Here is a 23888-nt window from a genome sequence, read left to right as displayed (position 1 = left end):
GGTAATAAACATATAAAAATATACAACTGGCATAGACGATTCTGTCAGACTACCTTTCAACATTGCATTATTGTCTCCGACACCGCGACAATGACCGAAAGCGTCTTTGACACATACAAACGCACATACCTTAAGCGGAGCTCTAGGACATCAATTACAAACCCGATGACAAACAGCACGCGGCCGTTGTCTCTTATTCTCCCCGCTAGGTGTATTTACCTTTCAACGGTGCTGGCGTCTATTACGGATAGGTATTATTATTATTAAGAGAATTCCGCAGTTAAAACTGAGTAGACCTGTCCTATACCCTCCGGTGCCGCAGGAAGTGTGAAATATGTCTAAAAAAACATTGAGACGTTTGAAGCGATGAACGTGAGGCCGACAGGTTCGTGCAGGACGCGGTAAGGGGTGGTAGTGGACTGGTAGGTAGTGGAGAGTGTACGGACATGGTAACGCGGTAAGGGGCCGGTGCGCGATGCGGAATGGCAACCGCGCCTGGCGCCTGGACGCCCGACGGATCTATAGGATCGCCGCCGTCGCCTTTACTCCGACCCCGGCGCAGAAGGGGCCGCGCACGCGCGTCCCAGAATAGAACTTTACGGGACAAGCCCGCGTCGCCGCTGCCGGGGCCACCGGCCCGAAACGTCGTTCGAGAGGAGTTCAGCTGCTGCCGCCGTGAGCCGCGGGACCCGCGTTATTGTACCGCTCTAACGCACTGGACAGATTTTTCTGTCTTTATTTTAAAACCACCAGACGGTTTTTCTTTTCTTTCTCCCCCTGTTTTTGGTCTCCCTCCGTTGTCCATTCACTCTCTGTCTGCCTTTTCACCCCGATCCTTCTGTTCCCACGCCGACATCCAACCGGTCTGGTTTTCCGAGTTCGTCTTAAGTGCCTAAAAAACTCGTGAATAAGGCGTGTGGTTCACCACAGCCGTGTGTACATTTATAACATCAAAATTCGTCCGTCGACGACGACAACGATCATACGCGTTTCGAGTGCTCGCTGCATACATAAGGATTACATCCGTGTTATTGGATACCCTGCCAAGTGAGTTATACGTACACAGACGTTGCGAACTCAATAGTTTTATAATAACACGTAGTTATATTATGTAATAGGTTTGTGAATTGTGTGTAATCGCTGTGTGTCTTTTTTTACTTAGGTCATGCACGTTTTTACGTAAGACATTTACAGTCTAGAATCATCCGCGACGTGACTGTATTTACTACTATTATTATTATTATTATTATCATCATCATCATCATCACAATTATATTTATTATCATTATTATTATTATTACTATTATTAATATTATTATTTTAATTTTATTTTTCAATCTAGTATCCTTGAAGTTATATTGTTAAAAGTTGACGTGTTATGCGTGCGTGTGAGTGTTTGTAAAAACGGTGTGCTGTTATCGAACGGTGGGCGCGCTGGTGCCGGAACGGGTGGTAAAATAGGTCGCGACGGTGGGCGAGTGCGTAGAGGACGTGGCATTAGCAGAGTGGCAGGGCGGGGTGACGGGACTTTGGGCGGACGAGAAAACCGAGGGGATACGAGATAGAGGCGAGGCGAGCACGTATGGGGTAAACGTGCCGTGTAGGTCCGCACTGCGGCTGAGCCGGCGGTACTCCGATTAATTTAAAATATAGTTATACATAATGATCGTTTTTTGACGGTCGGCTTTAGTTTTCCGTTTCTGGAAAAAGATAAAAACCGCGAGTTGTCCGCTTCCGAACACACCCCGTTCCGTTATCGTACACGTTTTCAGTGCTCTATCAGACGGGTGAGCCGCACCACTGAGCGAGGTCAGGTCATTCGGTCACCAGCTACGACCACCGAATCCATATCGTAAACGTGATTTGACATAATTCGATTTAGTTTCTTCTTTAAAAACCACTTTCGTTCGCGATAATACAGTTGGAAATAATTACACCGACGTTTTCCAGGACTTCACCTAATACATTAGTCAACAATACTGAGTTCTTAAGAACAGATATCAATAACTTGTCCGTCGTTCGATTATTCTATTAATATTTGTTATGCGAAACTCTATTCTCTACTTTCATTACAACTAACTGGGAAAACAATTAAGGCGTAAGTTTTTGTTTTTTAACACACATTGTTTTCAATATAGAACTCGATTTCGGTGTTTAGTTATACATTCGTTTTGTTAACGTTCATAAAACTGACGAAAAGTTTATATTAAACTTTACTTTACTAAGCAATGAACTGCCCTATTGCGGGTTATCGCTTAACTCAACAAACCAAAAACCAATATGAAATACATAATAAAACTCAGAACTTTGGTTATGATAGTTTAAAATAATTGAATTAGTAAGCACATAGTGTAATATAATACAATTGTAAGCGAATCTAAAAAAAAAAAATATTTATAGATTTTATAAAACCAAATTTTTTTTTGGTAAATATCTTTAACTATTCCGTTATATCATTTACGCAGCTCTATAAATTAATTATATGGGCTTCCCTAACTTATTTTACATAATGATATCGGTTCAGCGACTTAGGAGATTAGTAGAACCAAGCAAAACACAAAAACCCATTATTATTAAAACAATACCTTCTCAGCTTAAAGCATTACAAATCTTAATAAAAATTACAGAATTCAAATGTTATTTGCTAAAAAAAACAATTATTTAAATATATTTTAAAAAAACTTTTTTCATTTATTTTATTAGAAATAAAAAAGTCAAAATGTAATAACAAAATTAAGTCACATTAATAAGGATATCGATTAACATACAATAAAATAAATAATTAACAGTTATGTGCCTACATACATTTTATTTTATTTAACATTATAAAAAAAGATTTAATACTTTTATTCGAAATATGTTTTGCGTATTTAAACATCTATTATACACAACTGTAGTAATATATACGGAAAAAATAAATTTCAAAATTTGATTTACGGCTTGTGAAATGTTCTAAAATAAAATCCATTTGATTAATACTACACTGTTATTTTTCATTTGTAATTTATTTAAGAATATTGTAAACATAAAAATGTGTAAATTTAAGACATAAGATATGAACTTTTGTCTTCTCCACAAGCTCAGGCTTTCAGAGAAACTTTATTCTTTTATTAATCATATATTGTAAATTTATGTATATTCTGTTTTGAAATAATAATAATAAATCATCATCATCATCAATTGAAGTGAAAATTCCATATGAGATATTTTATACTAAAATCCATCCACACATATTTAAAATAAATATTAGACTAGTTCAAAATTTTATTTTGCGCCTCCACAACAAAAATGCGTACACCTCGGTCAAAAATGTGTCTGATAAAAGAAAATTATTTTTCGTTTAAGAACACACAAAATAGAAATTTACTGGCGTTTAAGAGCTTATGAAAAGACCTTTAAAATTGGTTATAACTATAATTAAGTTTTTACTGGTAATTTAGCCGATAAAATTTTTAGAATATTGAAGACAATTTTATTTTTAAATATTAGTCAACTTAACTATAGCTGTAATCAATATTTCAAAAGCTTTTAAATAGCAGTAGTTAAAACCGCGTGTTTTAAAAATGTACAAAGTTATGAATGAATATGTATGTTATAAATATGTAATTAAAAAAAACATTGTACATCTTGTGTGTTTTTTAATGGAAAATATTTTCCTTTTACCAGACACTTTTTTGACCGAGATGTGTCTATTTTTCATTTTAAAGGTGAAAAGAAATGTTTAAACACATCTAATATAAATACCTAAGGGTGGTCCTTAAATTTGACAAGGCGTCGAATGACCGTCATTCGGCTCCAAATATTGAAAAAGTATTTCTCTAATTTTTTCAGATTTTTATTTGATTCCCTTGGTTCCCCTGTTTGCACATCAAATGTATGCACTTGATGTGGGCTGCCAGGCGCCATTAACCTCCAGGTGATAGTACCGCACTTAAGTATGATTTCGAGTGACAGTAATAAAATCTGAAAAAAATAGAGAAATATTTGTTTAAAATTTGGAGCAAAATGACTGCCATTTATATATATATAATTTATATGTATATGTGTATACTATTATATATATCAATACATATATATATAATAATAATAATAATATTATTATTATTATTATTATTATTATATGTATATGTGTATACTAGTTGTTTTATTTTTGTTGATTATAACATGAAAGATTAACTACTAGACAATGATAAAAAAATTTACTTCTTTATTTCATATTTCATATTTTGTTTTTTTTTTTAAACAGAAAAACATGATGCGAGACAAGACATCTTGAATCGCGCAGATCTGGGATAGCAACAGCACATACACATACACACTTCGGATATCGGAGTAAAACTTTTTTCTCTGTCTGTGATATTATTTAATTAACTTAAAAAATGAATCTTTTAGTCGTTATCGATTTCCTCGACCACATGATAGAGATAGAATCACCTATTTGTAATCAAATGAAACGATCGTTATAAGTAGTTTTTAAGTTGTTGATATAAATTCGTTATTCCAGTTAGTTAGTTTATTTATCTATTTTGTAAACAAATAATAATAACAATGAATTCCTACAAATATTTTTGAAACTATTAACAATTTTTAATTGTATTTTACGCTGAAAAGTCCCTTATACTCTGTCCAATATGGGTTCCAAAGAGGAAAGTAGTAACGCCAAAGCGGCCAAAATGAGTGATCTCAAAAAAGAAATCGATTTGAACGATCACCGGATACCGTTGCCTGAAGTGTATGCGCGTTACGAGACGGATCCTGAGAGAGGTTTAACGACTTCTCAGGCTAAAAGGTTACTGCTTAGGGACGGACCTAACGCACTGACCCCACCTAAAAGGACACCTGCGTGGATCATCCTATTGAAACACCTGTTTGAAGGATTTTCGATCCTGTTATGGACGGGTGCAGCTTTATGTTTTCTGGCATACGGTATCCAGTATTCCACTTCTGAAGAGCCCCAAGAAGATAATTTATGGCTGGGAACAGTTTTAGTGCTGGTTTGTGTAATTACAGGTGTTTTTGCATACAGCCAAGAAGCAAAGAGCTCTAGAATTATGGACTCATTTAAGAATATGGTACCTCAATACGCCAATGTTGTACGGGATGGAGAAAGAAAAAACATACTTAGTTCAGAACTAGTCAGAGGTGATATTGTGGAAGTTAAGTTTGGTGATCGTGTTCCGGCCGATGTCCGTATTATCGAAAGTCATAACTTCAAAGTGGATAACTCTTCTTTGACCGGAGAAACAGAACCACAACCGAGAGACTCGGTCGTATCAAAACTGGAAGTGTTAGAAGCCAGTAATTTAGCTTTTTTCTCCACTAATGCAGTCGAAGGCACTGCAAAAGCCGTTGTTATACTTTGTGGTGACAATACTGTAATGGGTCGTATTGCTGGACTGACTACGAGACTGGAACAAAGAGATACACCGATCGCAAACGAAATTCATCATTTTATGCATTTAATATCTGCTTGGGCTATTTTTCTTGGAGTTTCATTTTTCATAATGGCTTTCCTTCTCGGTTACCATTGGCTCGATGCATTTATATTCTTGATTGGGATAATTGTCGCCAACGTACCCGAGGGTCTTCTAGCTACCGTAACGGTATGTCTATCTTTAACGGCCAAGCGAATGGCATCGAAAAATTGTGTTGTAAAACATCTTGAAGCCGTTGAAACTCTTGGTTCTACATCTACAATATGTTCTGACAAAACAGGAACACTGACTCAAAACCGTATGACAGTTACACATTTAAGTTACAATAAAGAAATAATTGAAGTGGACTACTTCAAAGATCCAACAGGTGTGACCGAAGAAGCAAGGAATACTAAAGCTTACCAGTCATTAGTTAGAGCAGGATGTCTTTGCAGCCGAGCTGAATTTATATGTGGTCAGGATAATACACCGGTGCTCAAAAGAGAGGTTATGGGAGATGCTTCCGAAGCAGCCATAATAAAATTCTCTGAACTTGCCGTAGGAGATGTCATGGCGTTCCGGGAACAACACAAAAAAGTGGCAGAAATACCATTCAATTCTTCTGATAAATTCCAAGTGTCAATACATGCTTTGCCGTCCAAAGGCCAGTTGTTAGTTATGAAAGGAGCTCCAGAAAGGATATTAGCTCGCTGCACTCGAATGCGTTATGGTGACGGGGTTGTTGAATTGGATGAAAATATCAGACAAGAGATGGACGAAATAATCGAACAGCTTGGGAGTTACGGAGAAAGAGTACTCGGATTTTGCGATCTTTTTTTAAGTACAGAACAATTTCCCATTGGTTTCAATTTCACTACAGATCCTCCAAACTTCCCGTTGGATGACTTACGATTTTTGGGATTAATGTCTATGATAGATCCTCCGAGACCAGGAGTACCAGACGCTGTTGCTAAATGTCGTTCAGCTGGCATTCGTGTCATTATGGTAACTGGTGATCATCCAGTAACAGCCAAAGCTATTGCTAAGGCCGTTGGTATTATCACGGAAGGCTCTGAAACTCTAGAAGATATTGCTAAGCGACGTCGCGTTCCGGTATCTTCGTTAGACCCGAGAGAATCTACAACAATTGTCATTCAAGGCTCAGTGTTGCGAGATATGACATCAGAAGAGCTGGAACACGTTCTAAGAACGAATAGGGAAATCGTTTTCGCTCGTACTTCTCCAACGCAAAAATTGCATATTGTTGAAGGCTGTCAAAATCTTGGAGCTATTGTAGCTGTCACTGGAGATGGTGTAAACGATTCACCCGCTTTAAAAAAAGCAGATATCGGTATAGCAATGGGTATTACTGGTTCTGACGTATCAAAGCAAACAGCTGATATGATATTATTAGATGACAACTTCGCATCAATCGTTACCGGAGTAGAAGAAGGGCGACTCATTTTCGACAATTTGAAAAAGTCAATAGCATATACATTGGCCTCTAATGTCCCCGAGATAACGCCTTTCTTATTATTTATTGTAAGTGGTATACCATTACCCTTAGGAGTAGTTGCTGTTTTATGTATTGACTTAGGAACTGACATGTGGCCCGCTATATCATTAGCGTACGAGAGAGCTGAATCTGATATCATGTTGAGACACCCCAGAAACCCAGTTAATGATAAGTTGGTAAATGGAAAGCTTATATTTGTCGCCTATGGTCAAATTGGTGTCATTGAAGCAGTTGCAGGATTTTTCTCATACTTCGTCATAATGGCTCAGTGCGGTTGGCTACCGTATAGATTATTAGGAATTCGTAATGAATGGGATTCGAAGTCTGTCAATGATTTAGAGGATTCATATGGACAAGAATGGACATTCGTACACAGAAAAGAGTTGGAATATACTTGCCACACTGCCTTCTTTATAGCTATTGTAGTAGTCCAATGGGCTGACTTAATCATTTGCAAAACTCGATACAACTCGATTTGTCACCAAGGAATGGACAATTGGGTGCTGAATTTCGGTATCGTGTTCGAAACGTTAGCTGCTTGTTTCGTCTCTTACTGCCCGGGCATGACCGAAGTGCTCAAGACCTACCCAGTGAAAGCCGAATGGTGGCTTCCTGCTTTACCTTTTGCCGTTGTCATATTTATTTATGACGAATGCAGGCGTTTTTGGCTCAGGACTCATCCCGGCGGATGGATCGAACGACACACATACTATTAAAATATGTTAAATATAACAATAAATAAAAAATAATAATCACTATTGCGTCAATGTCCCTGTAAAAAACGAAAATCAATTAATATATAAACGTTTATCTTTGCGAAAACCTCATTGATTAAACAATTTAAATGTATAGCTGTTATTGTTATTGATAGTTTTATTAGTTATTTATAAAAGCGAATTTTTTGAAAATTTAGAATTAAATTAAAAAAAAAAAAAAAACGCTAAATTAAAGTGTCACATGAACGTCATAAGAAATCGATTTGTATAATTAATTATTTAATAAAATGAGTGTTCATTTACCATAGGCCTAGTCTATTAAATATTATGTAAGTAAAAAAATCGTTAAACAATGCATAGTGTTGAATTAGTTATTCATAATATGTTTTGTTAAATATTGTAATAATACATAGTATAAGGCTGATCAAAAGTCATAAGTCATAACTAAAAACCACATCTTAATTAAGAACTTTTGATCTTCCGCGCCTCTACATCTGTAAAATGGGCTGGTTTACGTGCAATTATGCTTTGAGGCTGAGCCATTATGTATGTTTACATTAAACACATTGCCTGTAGAAAATACAATGTATAGTATTTTGTTTTGAAGTAAAAAAAATTAAAACATTAAAAAAATATATAATAGTTATTGCATTTTTAGTTTTGTTATGAGTTTTAAAAATATTATCAATAAAGTTATGTGTTATGCGTATAAATAAATTACTAGGGCAAGGATTGGAATACAAATTACAAAACCAAAATCTCATTTCTCAGTAGACTACTATTTTGTCAACCCAAACAATCTTTTGATGTTGATATTTTATTTACTTCAATAGTTTAATAGCCTACTATTGTAATACATATTATATGTAAACGATTTGTTTTTGTTTTATATGTATTTTTTTGTAATATGTGCCTTATTTATTTTGTTTTTGTTTCCCGGCTAAATCATATTCTTGTATAAAGGTACTTTATTTTAACTATTTACAACTATATGATTATGATAAACATTACTCGTTTTATCTTATTATAGAAAAAAAAAAATGCTTTTCCTAGTTGATTTCACAAGGGCAACATATTTTATCTTTAAGAATAAACAAAATCGTATACTTGTCATTTAAACTACTTAGCTTAAACCACTAAAAAACTAAGTTTTTTATGTAAAACAAAATAATAATAATAGTAATAAATAAATAAATATGTTTAAGGCAGATTTTTTAGTTCAGTCGCAGGACGAAAATGATATAAAATAGGTGGTTTAAAATTGTAATATTATAATAAGCTTTTAATATCCGTTACGTATATTATTTGAATCTAACCATGCATAGCATTTGTTTAAACCAATTAAATCATTGTGAAACTTCGGGTATTTAGTTACTATGTAATGTTATAATTATTGTTCGGATTAAATGCTGTACGCAAGAGCAAAACACGCAAAGTCATAATATTTTCAGAGATTTTATGGTAATGTATGTTCCGAATAAAAGTCCTGTATACAAAGACATTTTATTCAGACTTTTATTTTACGAGGTAACCTACTGTCTTGCCAACTCCTGGGCCTCAGGATTATAATATTATACTGTACATTGTTATTATTATATTTTTACTCCTGCCGCCCAATTTCCAAGTGAAATTCCAATCTACTCTACTGTCTGGTGTTGTTGCGTCGTACTTTTAACGCAACAGTATAATGTTATACAAGTATGACAGGTAAAAGGAAATAAAAAATAAGGTTAGAAGATAAGTGATTCAGGCAGTGTACTGTATACCACAATAAAATTATTGTGGTCAGCTAAATAAAGAACGTTGTCGGCGACGATACTGCTTAAGAAATGGCGTCCTGTTGTTATGAATAATATTTGTTATAGCATCTCCGATGGCTTATAAAATCACGTTTGTATCGCCCAAAGCCGTTATTAATGACCGAGGTGGTTCTAAACGGGAGAACCGAGAAGTGGTTTTCTCGGAACGAAGGTGAATACATAACGCCAGTTTTTTTTTATGTTTGTACCTTCATCGTTCTCAATCATTCGCGATTGAAAGGTTCACAAACTGCACGTACAACACACCATGGACGTAAGACTCGTGGCCATTATTTTGTGTAATAGTAAGTAAATCATTTCGATCAATCATTAAGTAACAACGACTTGTTCAGTTAGTTTGTCTGTAATCAACGCATATAATAATAATACATACTACATACTAGATGTAAAGGTTCGACGATACTAAATATGTATATCTGTTAATATAATTTCTACGTTAGCGCGCGCACGCACACAAACTAGTACTAGTTACGTTATAATTATTTGATTTAGTATTTGTGTGTAATTTTTTAACATTTTCTTATAAAAAAAAACTATGTTATCAAATACTTTATGTTAATATGTATTCATTAAGTGTTCTACATTTGTACTTTATTGTGTAAGCTGAACAGCAAACTATGGCCGCTTTGCTCTATATGGATTCTACATTATACAACCTGGAGTTTCTACTTTAAAAATAGTTATAGATCAATATATAAAAGTGTGAATTATTAAAGTTTTATGAATTTTTTAATTATTTACAATTGTATCCATTAAAATGATGGATGCTTAAAAGTGATTTCAGAGTTCACGGTGATTACACTTTAGACAATAAACTCTACAATTAGTCAAAAACGATAGCGAATAACTGAACATTTGGATGTTTGTAAATATTATATAAATAATGTATGGGGTAGTGAAGTAATTAGATAATTTAGTTCTTTGTAAAATATAATAAATAATATAGGTAACTAATAACATTACATATTTATAAGACAAAAACAAAAAATGCATAATTATTATAACAATTTTTTGTTTTATAAAATGTATATTTTTTTGTCATTTTTAATTGAAAATAGATTAAATATCTTAAATTTATGATGTTTCTATGTTTTTTACAAACAAAACTTTAGTTCTTTTTCAATTTGTACGTTACTTACTATGAAATATTTGTTGTATGTATAAAATAAACATTTTAGTTATAATCATGTTATATATATATATATAGTAGTTTATGTTCAAGTAAAAAATAATTAATTTGAAGAGTAGATTTGAAAGGCATTTTCTAACATTTAATTAGTAACTTAAACAGTTTATTTGTTATTGAAAAGGTAATAGTGTATATAATGATAATAATGGTTGGTCGATAACCAGTTTTGTACACATACCTCTCAAGTTATTAGCATTCAATGGGGTATTAACTGGAGAGAGGTAGAATGTATAATATATTTTGTATTTATTCTCGCCTATAAATATATAGAAATATTTCTTAAAACTAGTTAAAAACCAGTGATTATTTAAATTATTTTTTGTAGTAAATGTTATAGGCTGGATTTCAGTAGTTATTCTCCAAACCTACCCCTTAAGATGATTTTTTTTTATAGAACAACAAAATTCATACTTAATCAATAAAAAAAAAAATTTTATATAACGTATTATTAATGATTGTTTTGAAAAAAATGATAAATATCTTTAAAACTAATGTCGTAGCGTATCGTATAATAATGTAGGTAAATTATTTTACACTAATGATTTCCATGCATAAATTATCTTTTACTTTGACTTAGATACAAAAATACTATAATAAATTAATTTTTTATAACTTTTGAAAACGCGTAATACGACCAAAAACAGATTGGCGACGAATGTCCCTGAATGTCCTGATGTCAGAACTCATTGTCTTATGAAATAACGGCCCGAAGTTCACAGTGTGCTTTTATATTAAGGTAACTATGGGAAACTTATTTCTATAAAAACTCGTAGAATAGGAAAGCCCTTTGACGAACCTATTCTTTTTTAGATCATATATATATAATTTTTTTATAATATGAATACGTTTAACTTAAACAGGCACGTGAATTCGTGACTGGTACCCGATAACTGTTTATAGTTCCCGGCCTTGTACTTTTTAGAAGAGTGAAGGCGCTTGTATACGTGATATAAATCACCTTTTTACTGAAAGAAAATATTAGAGTTGTATTGATTATATAACAATAATAATATTATGTACTCTTCTATAAGGGTTAGCCCGAGTGAAAAGCATAAGCGGTTTATACTATTTATTTTTCTCTTGATCGTTTGTTGAGGGTGTGGTGTTGAAACGTACAGTGCACTGTACAGAGCGAAGTCCATGTATTTTCTCAAATAATAATGAAATCGGCGCATAAATAATATGTCTTAAGGCGGTCAATTAACTTATTTTCACCGTACAGTGTTGCTTTGGACTTCGTCCAAGTAACGCGGCTTTGGAATTTAGGAGAACACTGTGAATTCCTAGCGGCCAGCCGGATGCGGAGGCGATTAAAAATACCTTTTAGACACGAAACCTAATTCAGCTCTGCTGGAGGAAATCGTAAAACGCTTAGTCGGTTACAGCGAATGATCGCGTTTAAAAAAAAAGGTTATACCTACTAATGTCCGACTACCCGAAATTGCTTATTATTTTCTGAATATAGTCGAATAAAAATACTAAAAAGAACACAGCGAATACAAAGAATACGCAGCGACGATGACAATTATATAGGTCGTACGGTATAAAGAGGTTATTTAATGCACAGTTGTAAGAGTATTGCTAGCTGTTGAGTAAGAATGCTTCTTCTGATAGAATTAAAGTACCTGCAAAGTATAAAATACTGTAGTAAAAAGATAAATCATTTATATAACATTGCACACAATTAAATATAGTGTATACACGCCAAGGTTCTCTTAGACACTTTTGTTCTCAATACTTTTAACACATTTGTATTGTACCGCATATGCTTGTCCCGAATTCATCTAGGCATTATTATATCATGTATGGAATTACTTTGTGTGTATGTGCGCGCGCTTAAGAGCGTTTGTTTTCCTCATACAATAAGACTATGCTATAGCGACCAAACAAAACGCTAAAACGTTTGGCGAAATATAATATTGGGTAATATAACATACATAATTACGTTATATAACGAAGGGAACCATTTAATGAACGACTTAGGGTATTTTCTCTCATAATAAGTAATTTTGTAGTAATAAAATGCAAAAGTAATGACATTTTTTAGCCTTTATTGAGCATATAAGCATAGAGAAAAGTGACGTTGTTATTTTGCATTATTATAAAATTAAAAATATACACCTTGTATTGATATTTTATACATCGCTATTAAGTTTTAAAACTGAGATGGTGACGTACAACATTTTATCAACTATAAATTAAGAATAATCTACAGTAAATGTAACATGATGTTAATTACTACATTTTATTTATAAGTTTTAAAGAGATTTATTGAGGAGTTATTAAAGTTTAAAAGTTAAGACAGGAGGTGAGTGGTATTTTAATGCTATAAAACACTAAAAATAATTATTCAAATCTAGTTATCGAACAGTAAATTATTCCTAAATTAAAACGTTAATTAAATATTGTAAAATTAAAACTATTGTATAATCTAAATATTAAATCTACCACTTAATTTTTAGAAGTTAACAATGTCTTATAAAATACCAAAAAAAAAAAATAATAATTTGGAGTTGTATAATAATGTAAAATAATATTAATTTTTGATACACAATACGAAATTTCAATTATTTTTCGAGGTAACGAGTAAATTTAACCTGTATACTCTAACAAGTATGATAATTTTTATATTACAAATTATTTTTACATACATTTTTTAAAGAATGTTGTAATATTTGATAAATCATATATTTTATAAAAAACATATGGGTCCTAGTACATACGCTGAGAAGGTTTTATAAAGTATGTTTCGTTTGAACACTAAGCAAAATTCTCGTCAACACATTAAACCTTAGGGATATATAATATTTGTATATTATTATGTTATGTTTTTCGACCATAGTCGTCCTGCTGAATGGTCAGTCTAACAGAAAACGACCGTCAGGCGGAGGACGAGAACCTACTACGGCCAGGCCACGGACTACCACGGCCGCAGTGGTGGCCATCGAAGAAGATCAGCTGGAAAACGAGTGCCCCGAACCCGACGGTTTCTTTGCAGACGCTTATCAATGTGACAAGTACTACGCCTGTTCGGACGGCAAAATCACGGAAAAGCTGTGCCCGGACGGCATGGTGTTCAACGATTTTAGTTCTGCACACGAAAAGTGTGATCTACCCATAAACATCGACTGTTCGCAAAGACCAGCTCTGCGTAAGTACCCATGCCCAATAATAGGAAGTTTTTGAACAACCTAAAATTATCTACAGTATCAGTTAGCGGATAACGCTAATGTTATGACGTACGGTAGAATTGGAAAAATAACGTTACCGTTCTTCTCTGGCCGATTCTGTACATAATTTTATGTTATGCAAAAACTGCCATACGTATATTGTCTACGCTATTGTCGCGTGTAAAAAATCATATTCGAGTGATAATTGTCGTTAATTAGAGACGTTATCTCACGTGGGTTGGGATGAAAAATACAACGGCCGTGGGGTATCGGATCGATTGAGTGCGACGTTACTGGCGCTCATCCGTCTTCTGACAGTCATCACTGTACAGCGCACGAGCTTGCCTATTTTGCTAAGAAAAAAGGACGGCCGCCGCCGCTTGTGACGTTGGCCATCATATACTTTTAGGCTTACCTTTTTGAGCCGTTCAACGTGATATATAATTATAAACGCGTCTGTCACTATTTTAATTCGGACCCGAAGGCCGTCTGTTATGGGAACAGACAAGTATTGCGTTTCAGTTTTCACATTCAATTTCCTAGTCGGCGATTGCTTATAATGACGTCTGATGTATAACGGTATTATTCATTTCGCCATTTTGGTAATTATTACATACTATCTATTTTGTATGAAATAATAAATGTTTATACGAAATTATGTAGTCATTTTTAATACAGCAAAATAAAATTAACCCCTATATTATATTACTTCATAATTCACTAACATATGTTTGCGAGCTATATGCATTGATACTGAGTGTTCCTAGTATCTTAGAATAAATACTAAATCCTTGAAAACTTGGCAGATATATTTAGCATTATAAGCTATAGCAGACCAAATTTAAATTTATGATACAGATAACTGTATAAAATAATATTATATAAACCTTCGATATGAGTTAAAGCGCTTTCAAAAAATGTTTTAACTTAAAGTTGAACATAACACGTTCCATAGAATATGTTATCAGAAGATCATTTTTTAGACCTTATTTAATGAAAACAATCTTTATGAGCTTTAACTTAAAATTGCTTTAATTTGGCGAAATTTTAAAATATAACAGAACTTCATGAGTAAATTGATGTACTAGATATTTTTGTTTTCGTGAGTATACCGACAGAGTTTACAGTTTTGAGATTTTTTTCCATGTAAATTCTTTCACTCTGTATCCAATCAAGAAACCTAACAAAAATAAAATTCTTCAGAAAAAAAATATTGGTGTTACCTTATAATTTATAACGCACTGTATGGAGTACACTGTACAACATTTTTTATGTATTTAATACTTAACGTCTGTTGCTTGTTGTGCCAAATGAATAATTGACATTATTACTTCTCACGCCATGCAAAATAAATATATAAATAACGACTTACAATATAATATTTAGGCTTCGTCTCATATAAAGTATTATTTGTTCTAAATTATTAACTGTTCAATATATCAAACTTATTGTTGATTAGTTTATCGTTGATTTTTATTTTTAGAGGAACCAAAACCTGCCGAACACTGTCGCAGGCAAAACGGGTACTTCGCTCACGAACAACAAGGCATTTGCGATAAATTCTACTTTTGCGTGGATGGCAAATTCAATGCGATCACGTGCCCGGCCGGACTAGTGTACAACGAAAAGACTGGCATTTGCACGTGGCCGGATGAGGCCAAGAAAAAGGGTTGTTCATCACAAGGTACAAAAACAGAAACCGTACGGGGTGCCACTACTTTCCCTAAGCGCATTAATGGTCATTTCTGTTTTAATTTAGTTTTACGACGTCGAGAAAATTTCCGGGAACGCGTTTTCTATTATATACTTGAGCTGCTATTATTGTCATTGTTCGTATTACTATCGCCGTTGTTCAACATAATGCCGTGTACCGTGTCCGGTAGTGATTCGGTTGAACGATCGCCTCTTCGCCTGTTATTCGAATATCATCTATGAAATGCAATAATGCGTTTGCGTGCGTCCACAGACGAAAACCACGCATAAAACCTCTAAGCGGCTGCGGTTTATAGCGACTCTATATATGCTAATATTTGCTCGGAAGCCAAAAAAAATAAGCAGGGGCAGGGGCCCGACGTTTTTGGAACGGTATCAAAACGCACGCTAAACTCCCACCGCGTCGGCAATTTATGGATTGCTTATTATTTTTGCCGCTCCGTTTCTATCGTGGTTATTTATATTTACGGTCGACCCAGTAATCACATGCGATTTGTGCCTGGTTCGGCAGCATCCAATCACCAACCCTCCCCGGACCCTCCTATGTTATTGAACAAAAATACCTAAACCCATTTGTTATATTATTCATGAATTAACCACAATGATTGTATTTTTTTATGCAGACGTTTTCAATTTCCGCTGTCCAAACGTGACCATGGACATAGCGCAACAGCATCCGAGGTACGCGGACCCGGAGGACTGTCAATTTTTCTACGTGTGCGTCAACGGCGAAACGCCAAGAAGAAACGGCTGTAAAATGGGGCAGGTGTTCAATGAGGCGTCCGGCAAATGCGATTGGCCGAGAAACGTGCCCGAGTGGTAAGAAAACAGACGAACAAAATTTATAAAAAAAAAACTAAATGGCACGGATGTAGGGTACTATTTATAGAGTACCTACGTGATAATATTATTATATTTATACATGCTGCGTCGGTCGGTATATACGTGAGCTTTATGAAACCTGTGACATTTTAATGTTATTTCTAGATTGTTGATATTTTTCTATTAGATAAAAGATTGGTTTAAAATCTTGTTATTACAATTTGGGTACTTTTATTATGTTTTCTTAACTGTCTGGCAATCATTTCATTAGGTACCTGTGAATTTTATACCTTAATGTCAAAACATCCTACGTATTAGATAACGTCCAGCAGTCATTTTTTGGGTTTTAAATAACGTGGTCACTGTTATTATTGAATTTCGTGATGTCTCTTGTCGGCATATATAATAACGGCAACTCAGCTACATATCCATGGGTCCTCATAGAGTATATTATTTTTAAAGATGACTTGTAAACCAAAACATTACACGGTGCTGATATTTTTAAAAATGACTCAACGATTCATCTGAATAGTGAAAATAAAACACTGATTGTAAAATATTTTAATAGATCGTTGTTAGTTGTATGATGTAACATTTATAAATCAGATTGAAATACCTTGTATCTAAAATGTATAGTTAACTTTTTTTTGTACCTCAAAGATATCTTTAATTAAACTATAAAATTAACTAACGGCCTATAATTTCTTTAATGTCTAAAATATTTTATTTATAAACATATATTAGAGTACGTTTTATTGTAATTGTTTTATGTAATAAGATTTATGAGTGATGTAAAATTAAATGTATGGAAACACATATATTTTTATGTGTTTTGAAAAGGATATGTAACTATTAAAGCACGCCTTCTTAGATGTTATGTTTAAAAAATGTGCTGTTTTACTCGTTTTTCTTGTTTGCCTTTTGAGCACAGAATTATCGGTCGCTCAGGAGTAGTGTTGTAATTATTTTAGTCTAGACAGTAGAGAATTCAGCGTGTATATTTCTTACGGGTACTGGCCATAAACACTCGGGATAGCTTTTGTCTTCAAATTATGGAAAATTCATAAAGTTTTTAATTAAACTAAGATTCTTTGTATTTGAGTTAGACATAAAAAGAAAGTTTATCACCATTCACCAGCCCCCTAATTTTAGATGAGAAATAGTCCTATACATGCTTACTAAAACGACTGTACAATAGACGGTTTTGTCTGTTATAGTATATTTTTTAATTCTTTTCGGTTAATCAACAAAGTAATTTTAAAAGTTCAAATACGTCGTTTATAAACAATCGATACATTGTCTTTGTAAATAAAAAAAACATACACAGAGACGCCCGTTTTGGCACTATAACAAAAGTAGTTTTAATTTTTGGTGCTTTGGCACCGTGAATAACAATAATAATAAACACGTTACGGTAATGTTTAACTGGTGGTTTATTGTTTCTTTCAGCACTGAATGGTACAAAGGAGTATTGACCGACGAACAACTTGAAGCTCTCGAAAACCCAAAGCCAACAGAGCCGGCCAAGGAGACGACTAGGAGAAAATCGAATAGACCCACGACGAAAAGAACGTACACGCGAGCCGACGAATAACTCTCATACTATTATTATTCTCAATTATATTTATAATTATACTATGATTAGTATTTTTAAAAATTATATGAAATATAAGTAGATTAATAATTAATAAATTAAATAATAATTGTATTGTATCAGGAAAACTGATCTCATTCCACGTATGGGTACTACCAAATGATGTACCTATAATTATTACCATAATGTGACATTAAACGTACTTAAATCAATTTTTTGTTGTAATTATACCATAATGTATGTATTGTTTATACTATCTCTATTACTATAACTAATGTCGTATATATTTTTTATTTTTAACTATTCGGTTACATAATTTTAAGTCGACAGGAAAGCAGTTTTTTAGCCAAATACCATTTCAATTGCTGTCATTTAATTTCTGTACTTTAAAATTACTTAAAGTACTAAAAGTTGTGTAGATACAGCGTACGCGAGCACTTGGAGGTTAAATACAGAGCACAATATGCATTGTATACAAACAAATGTAATTATCTATTACACTAGTCGCTCAGCAAAATATTGCACGTTATTTATTAACGGTTAAACGACTATAATTATTTTTTTAAAGTCATTGCTCTTGATTTTTTTTAGACCTGTAGAAGTATAAAGTTTGAAATTACGGTAGAAAGTATGGTAATTGAAATGAAAAAAATCTAGACTATGTAACTTTAAGAGCTTGTTGTAAATAGGGAAAAAAACAAAATGCTACATACACACTAAAATTGGAAAGATAGAATATATATAAGATATATCACTAAGATACTAAGCTATAATACAAAGATAATATACAGGTAGATCAGATTTCAAACCTATGCGGTATAATTATTAGAATTTGAAAAAAGTCACCGTGTTACGATCTTATGTAATGCTTAATTTTCAAATTTCTCTTAATCTATAAGATCTAGAAAGTTGATTCCAAGCTCGTTAGAAAGAGCTTGTCAAGAAGATACAGAATATGGACAAAAATAAATTATTTAAGTTTCTTACATTTTCTTATAAACAATTTTAAGCTATTTTTATTTCTACTTGCAGATCTCCAGAACCGATGAACAGATTTTGTTGTTTAGGGTTCTATTAGAAACACCTTGGCTGTATTAGTGCAGAAAAGAGTTTCAGAGCTTTATTTGATATAGTTCATTCACTACAGAGTTTTAAATTAGTATATCATAAATAAACAAATAAATAGTTGAAACGTATACATAAACATGTTTTTAATTAAATGTATTATGTTAAATCTTTTGCCAAAAGGGTCAACATAGCTGTTATTATTAGGCTTTTTCAACTTAATTGATTTTTTAAAAATGCTACACCCTAAGAATGAGAAGATATATACTTGTCTTAGCTTTTATATAAGATAATATTAATATAGGTAGGTTAGACTTCAATACCACCTAAATCCAAACCAGTTAAATACATCTACATACGTCATAAATTAATATCTACTAAATACAATTTGGTTAAATCTTTCTATAATAAAATGTATATTATTTAAATAATTCTCCAAAAATTAAAAATTAAGAAAATCTACCACCGACCTCAACATGGCAAGCGTTTTTTTTTAGAAAAGAAAAATAGTCTTACAAAAATATTTTTATTAAGAGAGTATATCAATTTATATTAATATACTTAAATGTTTGTAATATTTTTAAAATATAATAGTTGGTTTCTTGTAAACATATGAATTAAAATTTTTGTATAATATTGAATTATAACAACTTTTATAAAACATCTGGGATAGATACTAGTCTCTAGTCTAGTTTTGTAATTTACGCTACATATTAAAATCATAAATTGAAAATGTATGGTGAGATAAGATAGCACCAAATGTTTGAATATACCTATTTATATTTGAATGTTGTACCTATGCTACTCGCCAAACGTTATAGGGTATAACTTTTTTCTATTTTCTTTGTAGTCCGATGACAGGCAACACCTATGAATTACGAATCAGTATAATAAACTTAAAATATATTAATGCAGCTAATATTAGTATTAGTATTATATTATTAGTACAGCTAATATTTTAAATTAAATTTAAATGATGTAATTTTTGTATAACTTTTAAGGACCTTATATTTATTTATGTATCTTTGACACTGAGTTGAAGGTCAAGAATCTTTCTCCTATTGGCATTCTATCACGTAACTTTCCCAATCCGGGTAACTCGCATAGCTATGTGTCTAATTTGACGTTTATTTGTTTTTAATTGGTAAGATGTGGTATTTTACACGCACAATTGAATGTTCTTAGTTCATTTAAATATTTTAGTACGATCGCTAGAAGACAGTTCTAATTGACCACGTCGCAATTTCAATATGAGAAATCGATCGAAAGGACGATTTTTATTATTATTTTTTTTTTTTACTATAGATTTTCACGTGGCACGTAGTTATAGGAATACCTTCTCTATAGAATCCGGCTGCTTGGAGGGAGAATCTATGTAACGGCTTCCTGTTCTTCCGCCGAGACCACAGTCGCCTGCTCATGTTATATCATTGCGCATTAAGTTTTCAATTATGGATCACTCAATACTTTTGGTCACTATCATAATCGGAATTTCGCATTTTACAAGTAAGACTATATTCATTTTTATAAATAATACCGCTAGATGCGATTTATAAAACACCCCATTGTATATAATATACAGAACAATTATGTTGTAGAAAAATATTTTACGTTCTATCAAAGGCTGTGAATAAATATTTTGATGTAGGTATTCAGTGCCATTGTAAATAAAATATAACAATAGTTTCCTAACGGCTGGTTTCCATTTTGTGTCGATCATCAATATGCAATAATAAAAAAATAAATATTTTAACACCCACTGCATTTACTACGTACGGTAACAATACAAAATTATTATTTTTATACCTTCCCGAAGCAAGACAAATTCGACATGGAATTCACTTTCACTCTTCTCGAATGCTTTGGTTGGTCGTCTGCATTAAAAGCATCGGTATAGGGCCAATCGCCAACGGTTCAAACTGCAACATATTATACAACAATGAATAATACTATGTTATATATTTGTAATGTAATATTATGTATCTTGAGTCTAAAGTGTCCAGTTTGAATTTTTAACTGTATTAAATTTGAATATTCATCATAATTTATACTCGTATTGCTACTATATTATATTTTGTCCAAAATAATAATAAATATGTGTCACTTAATATTTAATAAAGTTATGTTCATTTAAATTTTAAAGGTATGTGCTGTTATGTAAAATAAAAAATTAATTATACTTTTTTTTTAAGTTTAGTCCAATGTATAATTGGCCTTTTTAGACCTAAAGGGCCTGAATATAAATTATCGTGTCTATAATGTTTTTATCATTTGGATACAAGGCCAAACAAAATATGAAGAAAAATAGTCATGACTGATTTTTGGTTTTGTAGACGGACAGTTTGATTGTCCGAAAAAAAACGGCCAGTTCGAGGACCCGGTGCAATGTGATAAATTCTATGACTGTAAGGACGGTGTGGCCACAACCAAGTTGTGTCCCGACGGATTGGTATTCGATCCATTAAACAGGAAGATCAACAAATGCGACCAACCATTTAGTGTAGACTGCGGCGATCGTACCGAGCTCCGTAAGTATTATGATCTGTATATTTTAGGTTTACGAGTAAAATAAACCAACTTAACAAAGTACAAACACATAATACGGAAACTGATTTCATTCATTCGTAAATGCCACATAATTGAGTGTAATTATATGTGTTATGAGTATGTATATCATATAGTTTAGTCTAAGGATAGTATTTGTTATGATATCATAATGAGAAGTGTATAAGAAGTAGGCACTGAATAACTCAGAATTTAAAAATAACCATGTTTTTTGCTTAAAACCACACGATGCGAAATGTTTAGAAGCCAAAGGGAACATTCTACATTGTTTCGCACTTTATAACTCTTGTTAATAATTATAAATTTGTTATTCCTAAGAATCTTGTATACTATACTATGTTGACTTTTACATCGACCTTTCTCATTTTTACCCAATAATAATCACAATCTCCTAGGTACATAAGTCTGAAATATTATTATTGTACTATTATAATATTTCCGACTTTCACAGAGAACCCACAGTCTAACAACTTATGTCCCAGACGTAACGGTTACTTCGCCCATCCCGACGAAAAGGTGTGCAACATATTCTATAACTGCATCGAGGGCGAGGGCACGGAAATCGTATGTCCCAACGGCCTACACTTCGACGAGTATGCGGGAACGTGCGCTTGGCCAGACACCGCCGGCAGGTCAGGGTGCGGCGATCCGGAAGAATGTACATATAAATATAATACATAATTTATTTTGATAAATAAATCTAGTCGTCTTATCCAATCTGAAATTACGACACGAATAACGCGTTTATTCATTAATCTGTCCGCAGTGAAACTCAAAGACGGTTTCATGTGCCCCAAAGAGAAAACGCATTCGTCTCGAGGACAAAACGTTGCCCATCCAGTGTTTGCGCACCCCGACGACTGTCAAAAGTTCTACGTGTGTCTTAACGGCATAACACCAAGAGAACAGGGCTGTTCCACCGGAGAAGTGTTCAACGAACAGTCTCAGAAATGTGATCAACCTGAAAACGTACCCGGATGGTAAGCATATCATATAAAGACGGCAGTAGTCTTGTTTTATATAAACATTAAAAAAAGGTTGATATAATAAAATGATACGTTCTAAACATTCTTATTATACAACAGGAAACAACAGATTTTTTTCAAAAAAAAAAACATTTAATATTGTCAACTTGGCTTACCGTCTATGACGTTTTAAACTGTATTATAATCGAAAATATTGTTTGTTTTTTTTTTTTAGTGAGGATTGGTTCAAAGACGATCCACAAGTTCAGAATAAAAACAAAAAAAACCAATAGACTTTAAAATAACTAATTTGTATGTATTTAATGTATAATACAACATAATATTTATACATTAAACTAAGTCATATTATTATTACATTTAACTAAAAAATTATGTTTGTATTTTATTTCTGTTTGATATTTTTTATTGATTCTTTTAACTATAAGTTTTCGTTAAATAAACTATCTTCTCTAAAATTATTTTTAATTATTTTTGCATTTGTTTAATAAGTATTTGTGTAGTTAAGAAATCAAATGATTTGTACTAGACAACATTATGATTTATGATACAATTCTGTTTAAATAGATAAAAAGGTATAATATATTATCATATAATAGTATTTTAATAATTTAATTGTTATTTTTTAGGTAATAAGTAATAACTAATGAGAATATTTCAAAAGTCATGACCAATTTTCAGCATGTATTCTAGAGAACATAATAATATTGTACATGTATAAGTTCATTGCTATTTATTTTAATGTTAATAATATCGATTTTATCGAATAGCATTATTTTTTACGTAAATTATAAAACATATCTAATACATTAAGCAAACCGCCATTTTAGTAACGTACTAGGGTTTAGCGAAAATGATTTTGGAGATATTTTAAAGTATTTCCAAAAGGCTATTCTAATGATAATGTATCAATTATTATTAAAACTTTTTTTAATAAGTTCAAAGTAATTAAAAAATAAATTGTATCAAAAATAATATAATGATGAAAAGGAGGCAATGTAGTTACTTACAGTATTTACTAATATTGAGTTAGTCATATTAGCATGAATTACATTGTTTAGCAAAACTAAACTAATGTCTTAAAAGAATTGTTGTTGTTAGTTTGTTGTGTATTGACTATCGTCTAGCTGCTAACAGTAGGTACAAGCGAATAGTCATTATCGATTCAAACAATACATTGTCAAGTATATATGTACGTTTACGAATATTAATGTAAGGAACATCAATATTACGTTATCAATAAAATTAACTGTTTTTTTTTAATATATGCATCATGTGTATGGAATTATTACTATTATTTGGTATACCTACTTCTGCACAC

General features: G+C 32.4%; 3 protein-coding genes across 4 annotated transcripts; all 3 read left to right on the top strand.

Annotated features, from left to right (window-relative positions):
* The first annotated feature begins 635 nt into the window (after positions 1 to 635).
* Positions 636 to 7868, top strand: LOC126839049 (sodium/potassium-transporting ATPase subunit alpha-like). 2 transcript variants are annotated; one of them, XM_050573984.1, is made up of 2 exons: positions 636 to 1047; positions 4247 to 7868. In XM_050573984.1, the coding sequence occupies exon 2, from the start codon at positions 4632 to 4634 to the stop codon at positions 7644 to 7646; it is 3015 nt and encodes a 1004-aa protein (XP_050429941.1). In that variant the 5' UTR covers positions 636 to 1047; positions 4247 to 4631; the 3' UTR covers positions 7647 to 7868. The 2 variants fall into 2 exon arrangements, with proteins under 2 accessions (XP_050429941.1, XP_050429943.1); XM_050573986.1 differs by lacking the exon at positions 636 to 1047 and adding an exon at positions 1643 to 2098.
* Positions 7869 to 9272: 1404 nt separating this feature from the next.
* On the top strand, positions 9273 to 18166 carry LOC126839050 (protein obstructor-E-like). The gene is made up of 5 exons (XM_050573987.1): positions 9273 to 9750; positions 13498 to 13806; positions 15309 to 15509; positions 16162 to 16357; positions 17810 to 18166. Exons 1-5 carry the CDS (start codon positions 9714 to 9716, stop codon positions 17952 to 17954), a joined length of 888 nt encoding a protein of 295 aa, XP_050429944.1. The 5' UTR covers positions 9273 to 9713; the 3' UTR covers positions 17955 to 18166.
* A 2225-nt stretch (positions 18167 to 20391) lies between these two features.
* LOC126838031 (protein obstructor-E-like) lies at positions 20392 to 23023 on the top strand. The gene is made up of 5 exons (XM_050572114.1): positions 20392 to 20525; positions 21353 to 21547; positions 22036 to 22242; positions 22351 to 22564; positions 22785 to 23023. The coding sequence occupies exons 1-5, from the start codon at positions 20471 to 20473 to the stop codon at positions 22840 to 22842; spliced, it is 729 nt and encodes a 242-aa protein (XP_050428071.1). The 5' UTR covers positions 20392 to 20470; the 3' UTR covers positions 22843 to 23023.
* The last annotated feature ends 865 nt before the right edge of the window (positions 23024 to 23888 follow it).

The sequence above is a fragment of the Adelges cooleyi genome, unplaced genomic scaffold, assembly GCF_023614345.1.
Source record: "Adelges cooleyi isolate 19-005CV unplaced genomic scaffold, UGA_ACOO_1.1 ACOO_flye_CR_arks_rails_tigmint_CR_PRNA_30, whole genome shotgun sequence".
NCBI lineage: Eukaryota > Metazoa > Arthropoda > Insecta > Hemiptera > Adelgidae > Adelges > Adelges cooleyi.
This window is presented reverse-complemented; position numbering and strand designations above follow the sequence as displayed.

What these genes read in the sequence shown, in the direction of transcription:
- LOC126839049 (XM_050573984.1), top strand. Translation starts at nt 4,632, where the DNA reads ATGGGTTCCAAAGAGGAAAGTAGTAACGCCAAAGCGGCCAAAATGAGT.
- LOC126838031 (XM_050572114.1), top strand. Translation starts at nt 20,471, where the DNA reads ATGGATCACTCAATACTTTTGGTCACTATCATAATCGGAATTTCGCAT. An exon ending in CGGCGATCGTACCGAGCTCC is followed by an intron (nt 21,548 to 22,035) that starts GTAAGTATTATG and finishes CGACTTTCACAG; the next exon opens with AGAACCCACAGTCTAACAAC. An exon ending in CCTGAAAACGTACCCGGATG is followed by an intron (nt 22,565 to 22,784) that starts GTAAGCATATCA and finishes TTTTTTTTTTAG; the next exon opens with TGAGGATTGGTTCAAAGACG.
- LOC126839050 (XM_050573987.1), top strand. Translation starts at nt 9,714, where the DNA reads ATGGACGTAAGACTCGTGGCCATTATTTTGTGTAATA. An exon ending in GGCCATTATTTTGTGTAATA is followed by an intron (nt 9,751 to 13,497) that starts GTAAGTAAATCA and finishes TTTCGACCATAG; the next exon opens with TCGTCCTGCTGAATGGTCAG. An exon ending in CCGAGAAACGTGCCCGAGTG is followed by an intron (nt 16,358 to 17,809) that starts GTAAGAAAACAG and finishes TGTTTCTTTCAG; the next exon opens with CACTGAATGGTACAAAGGAG.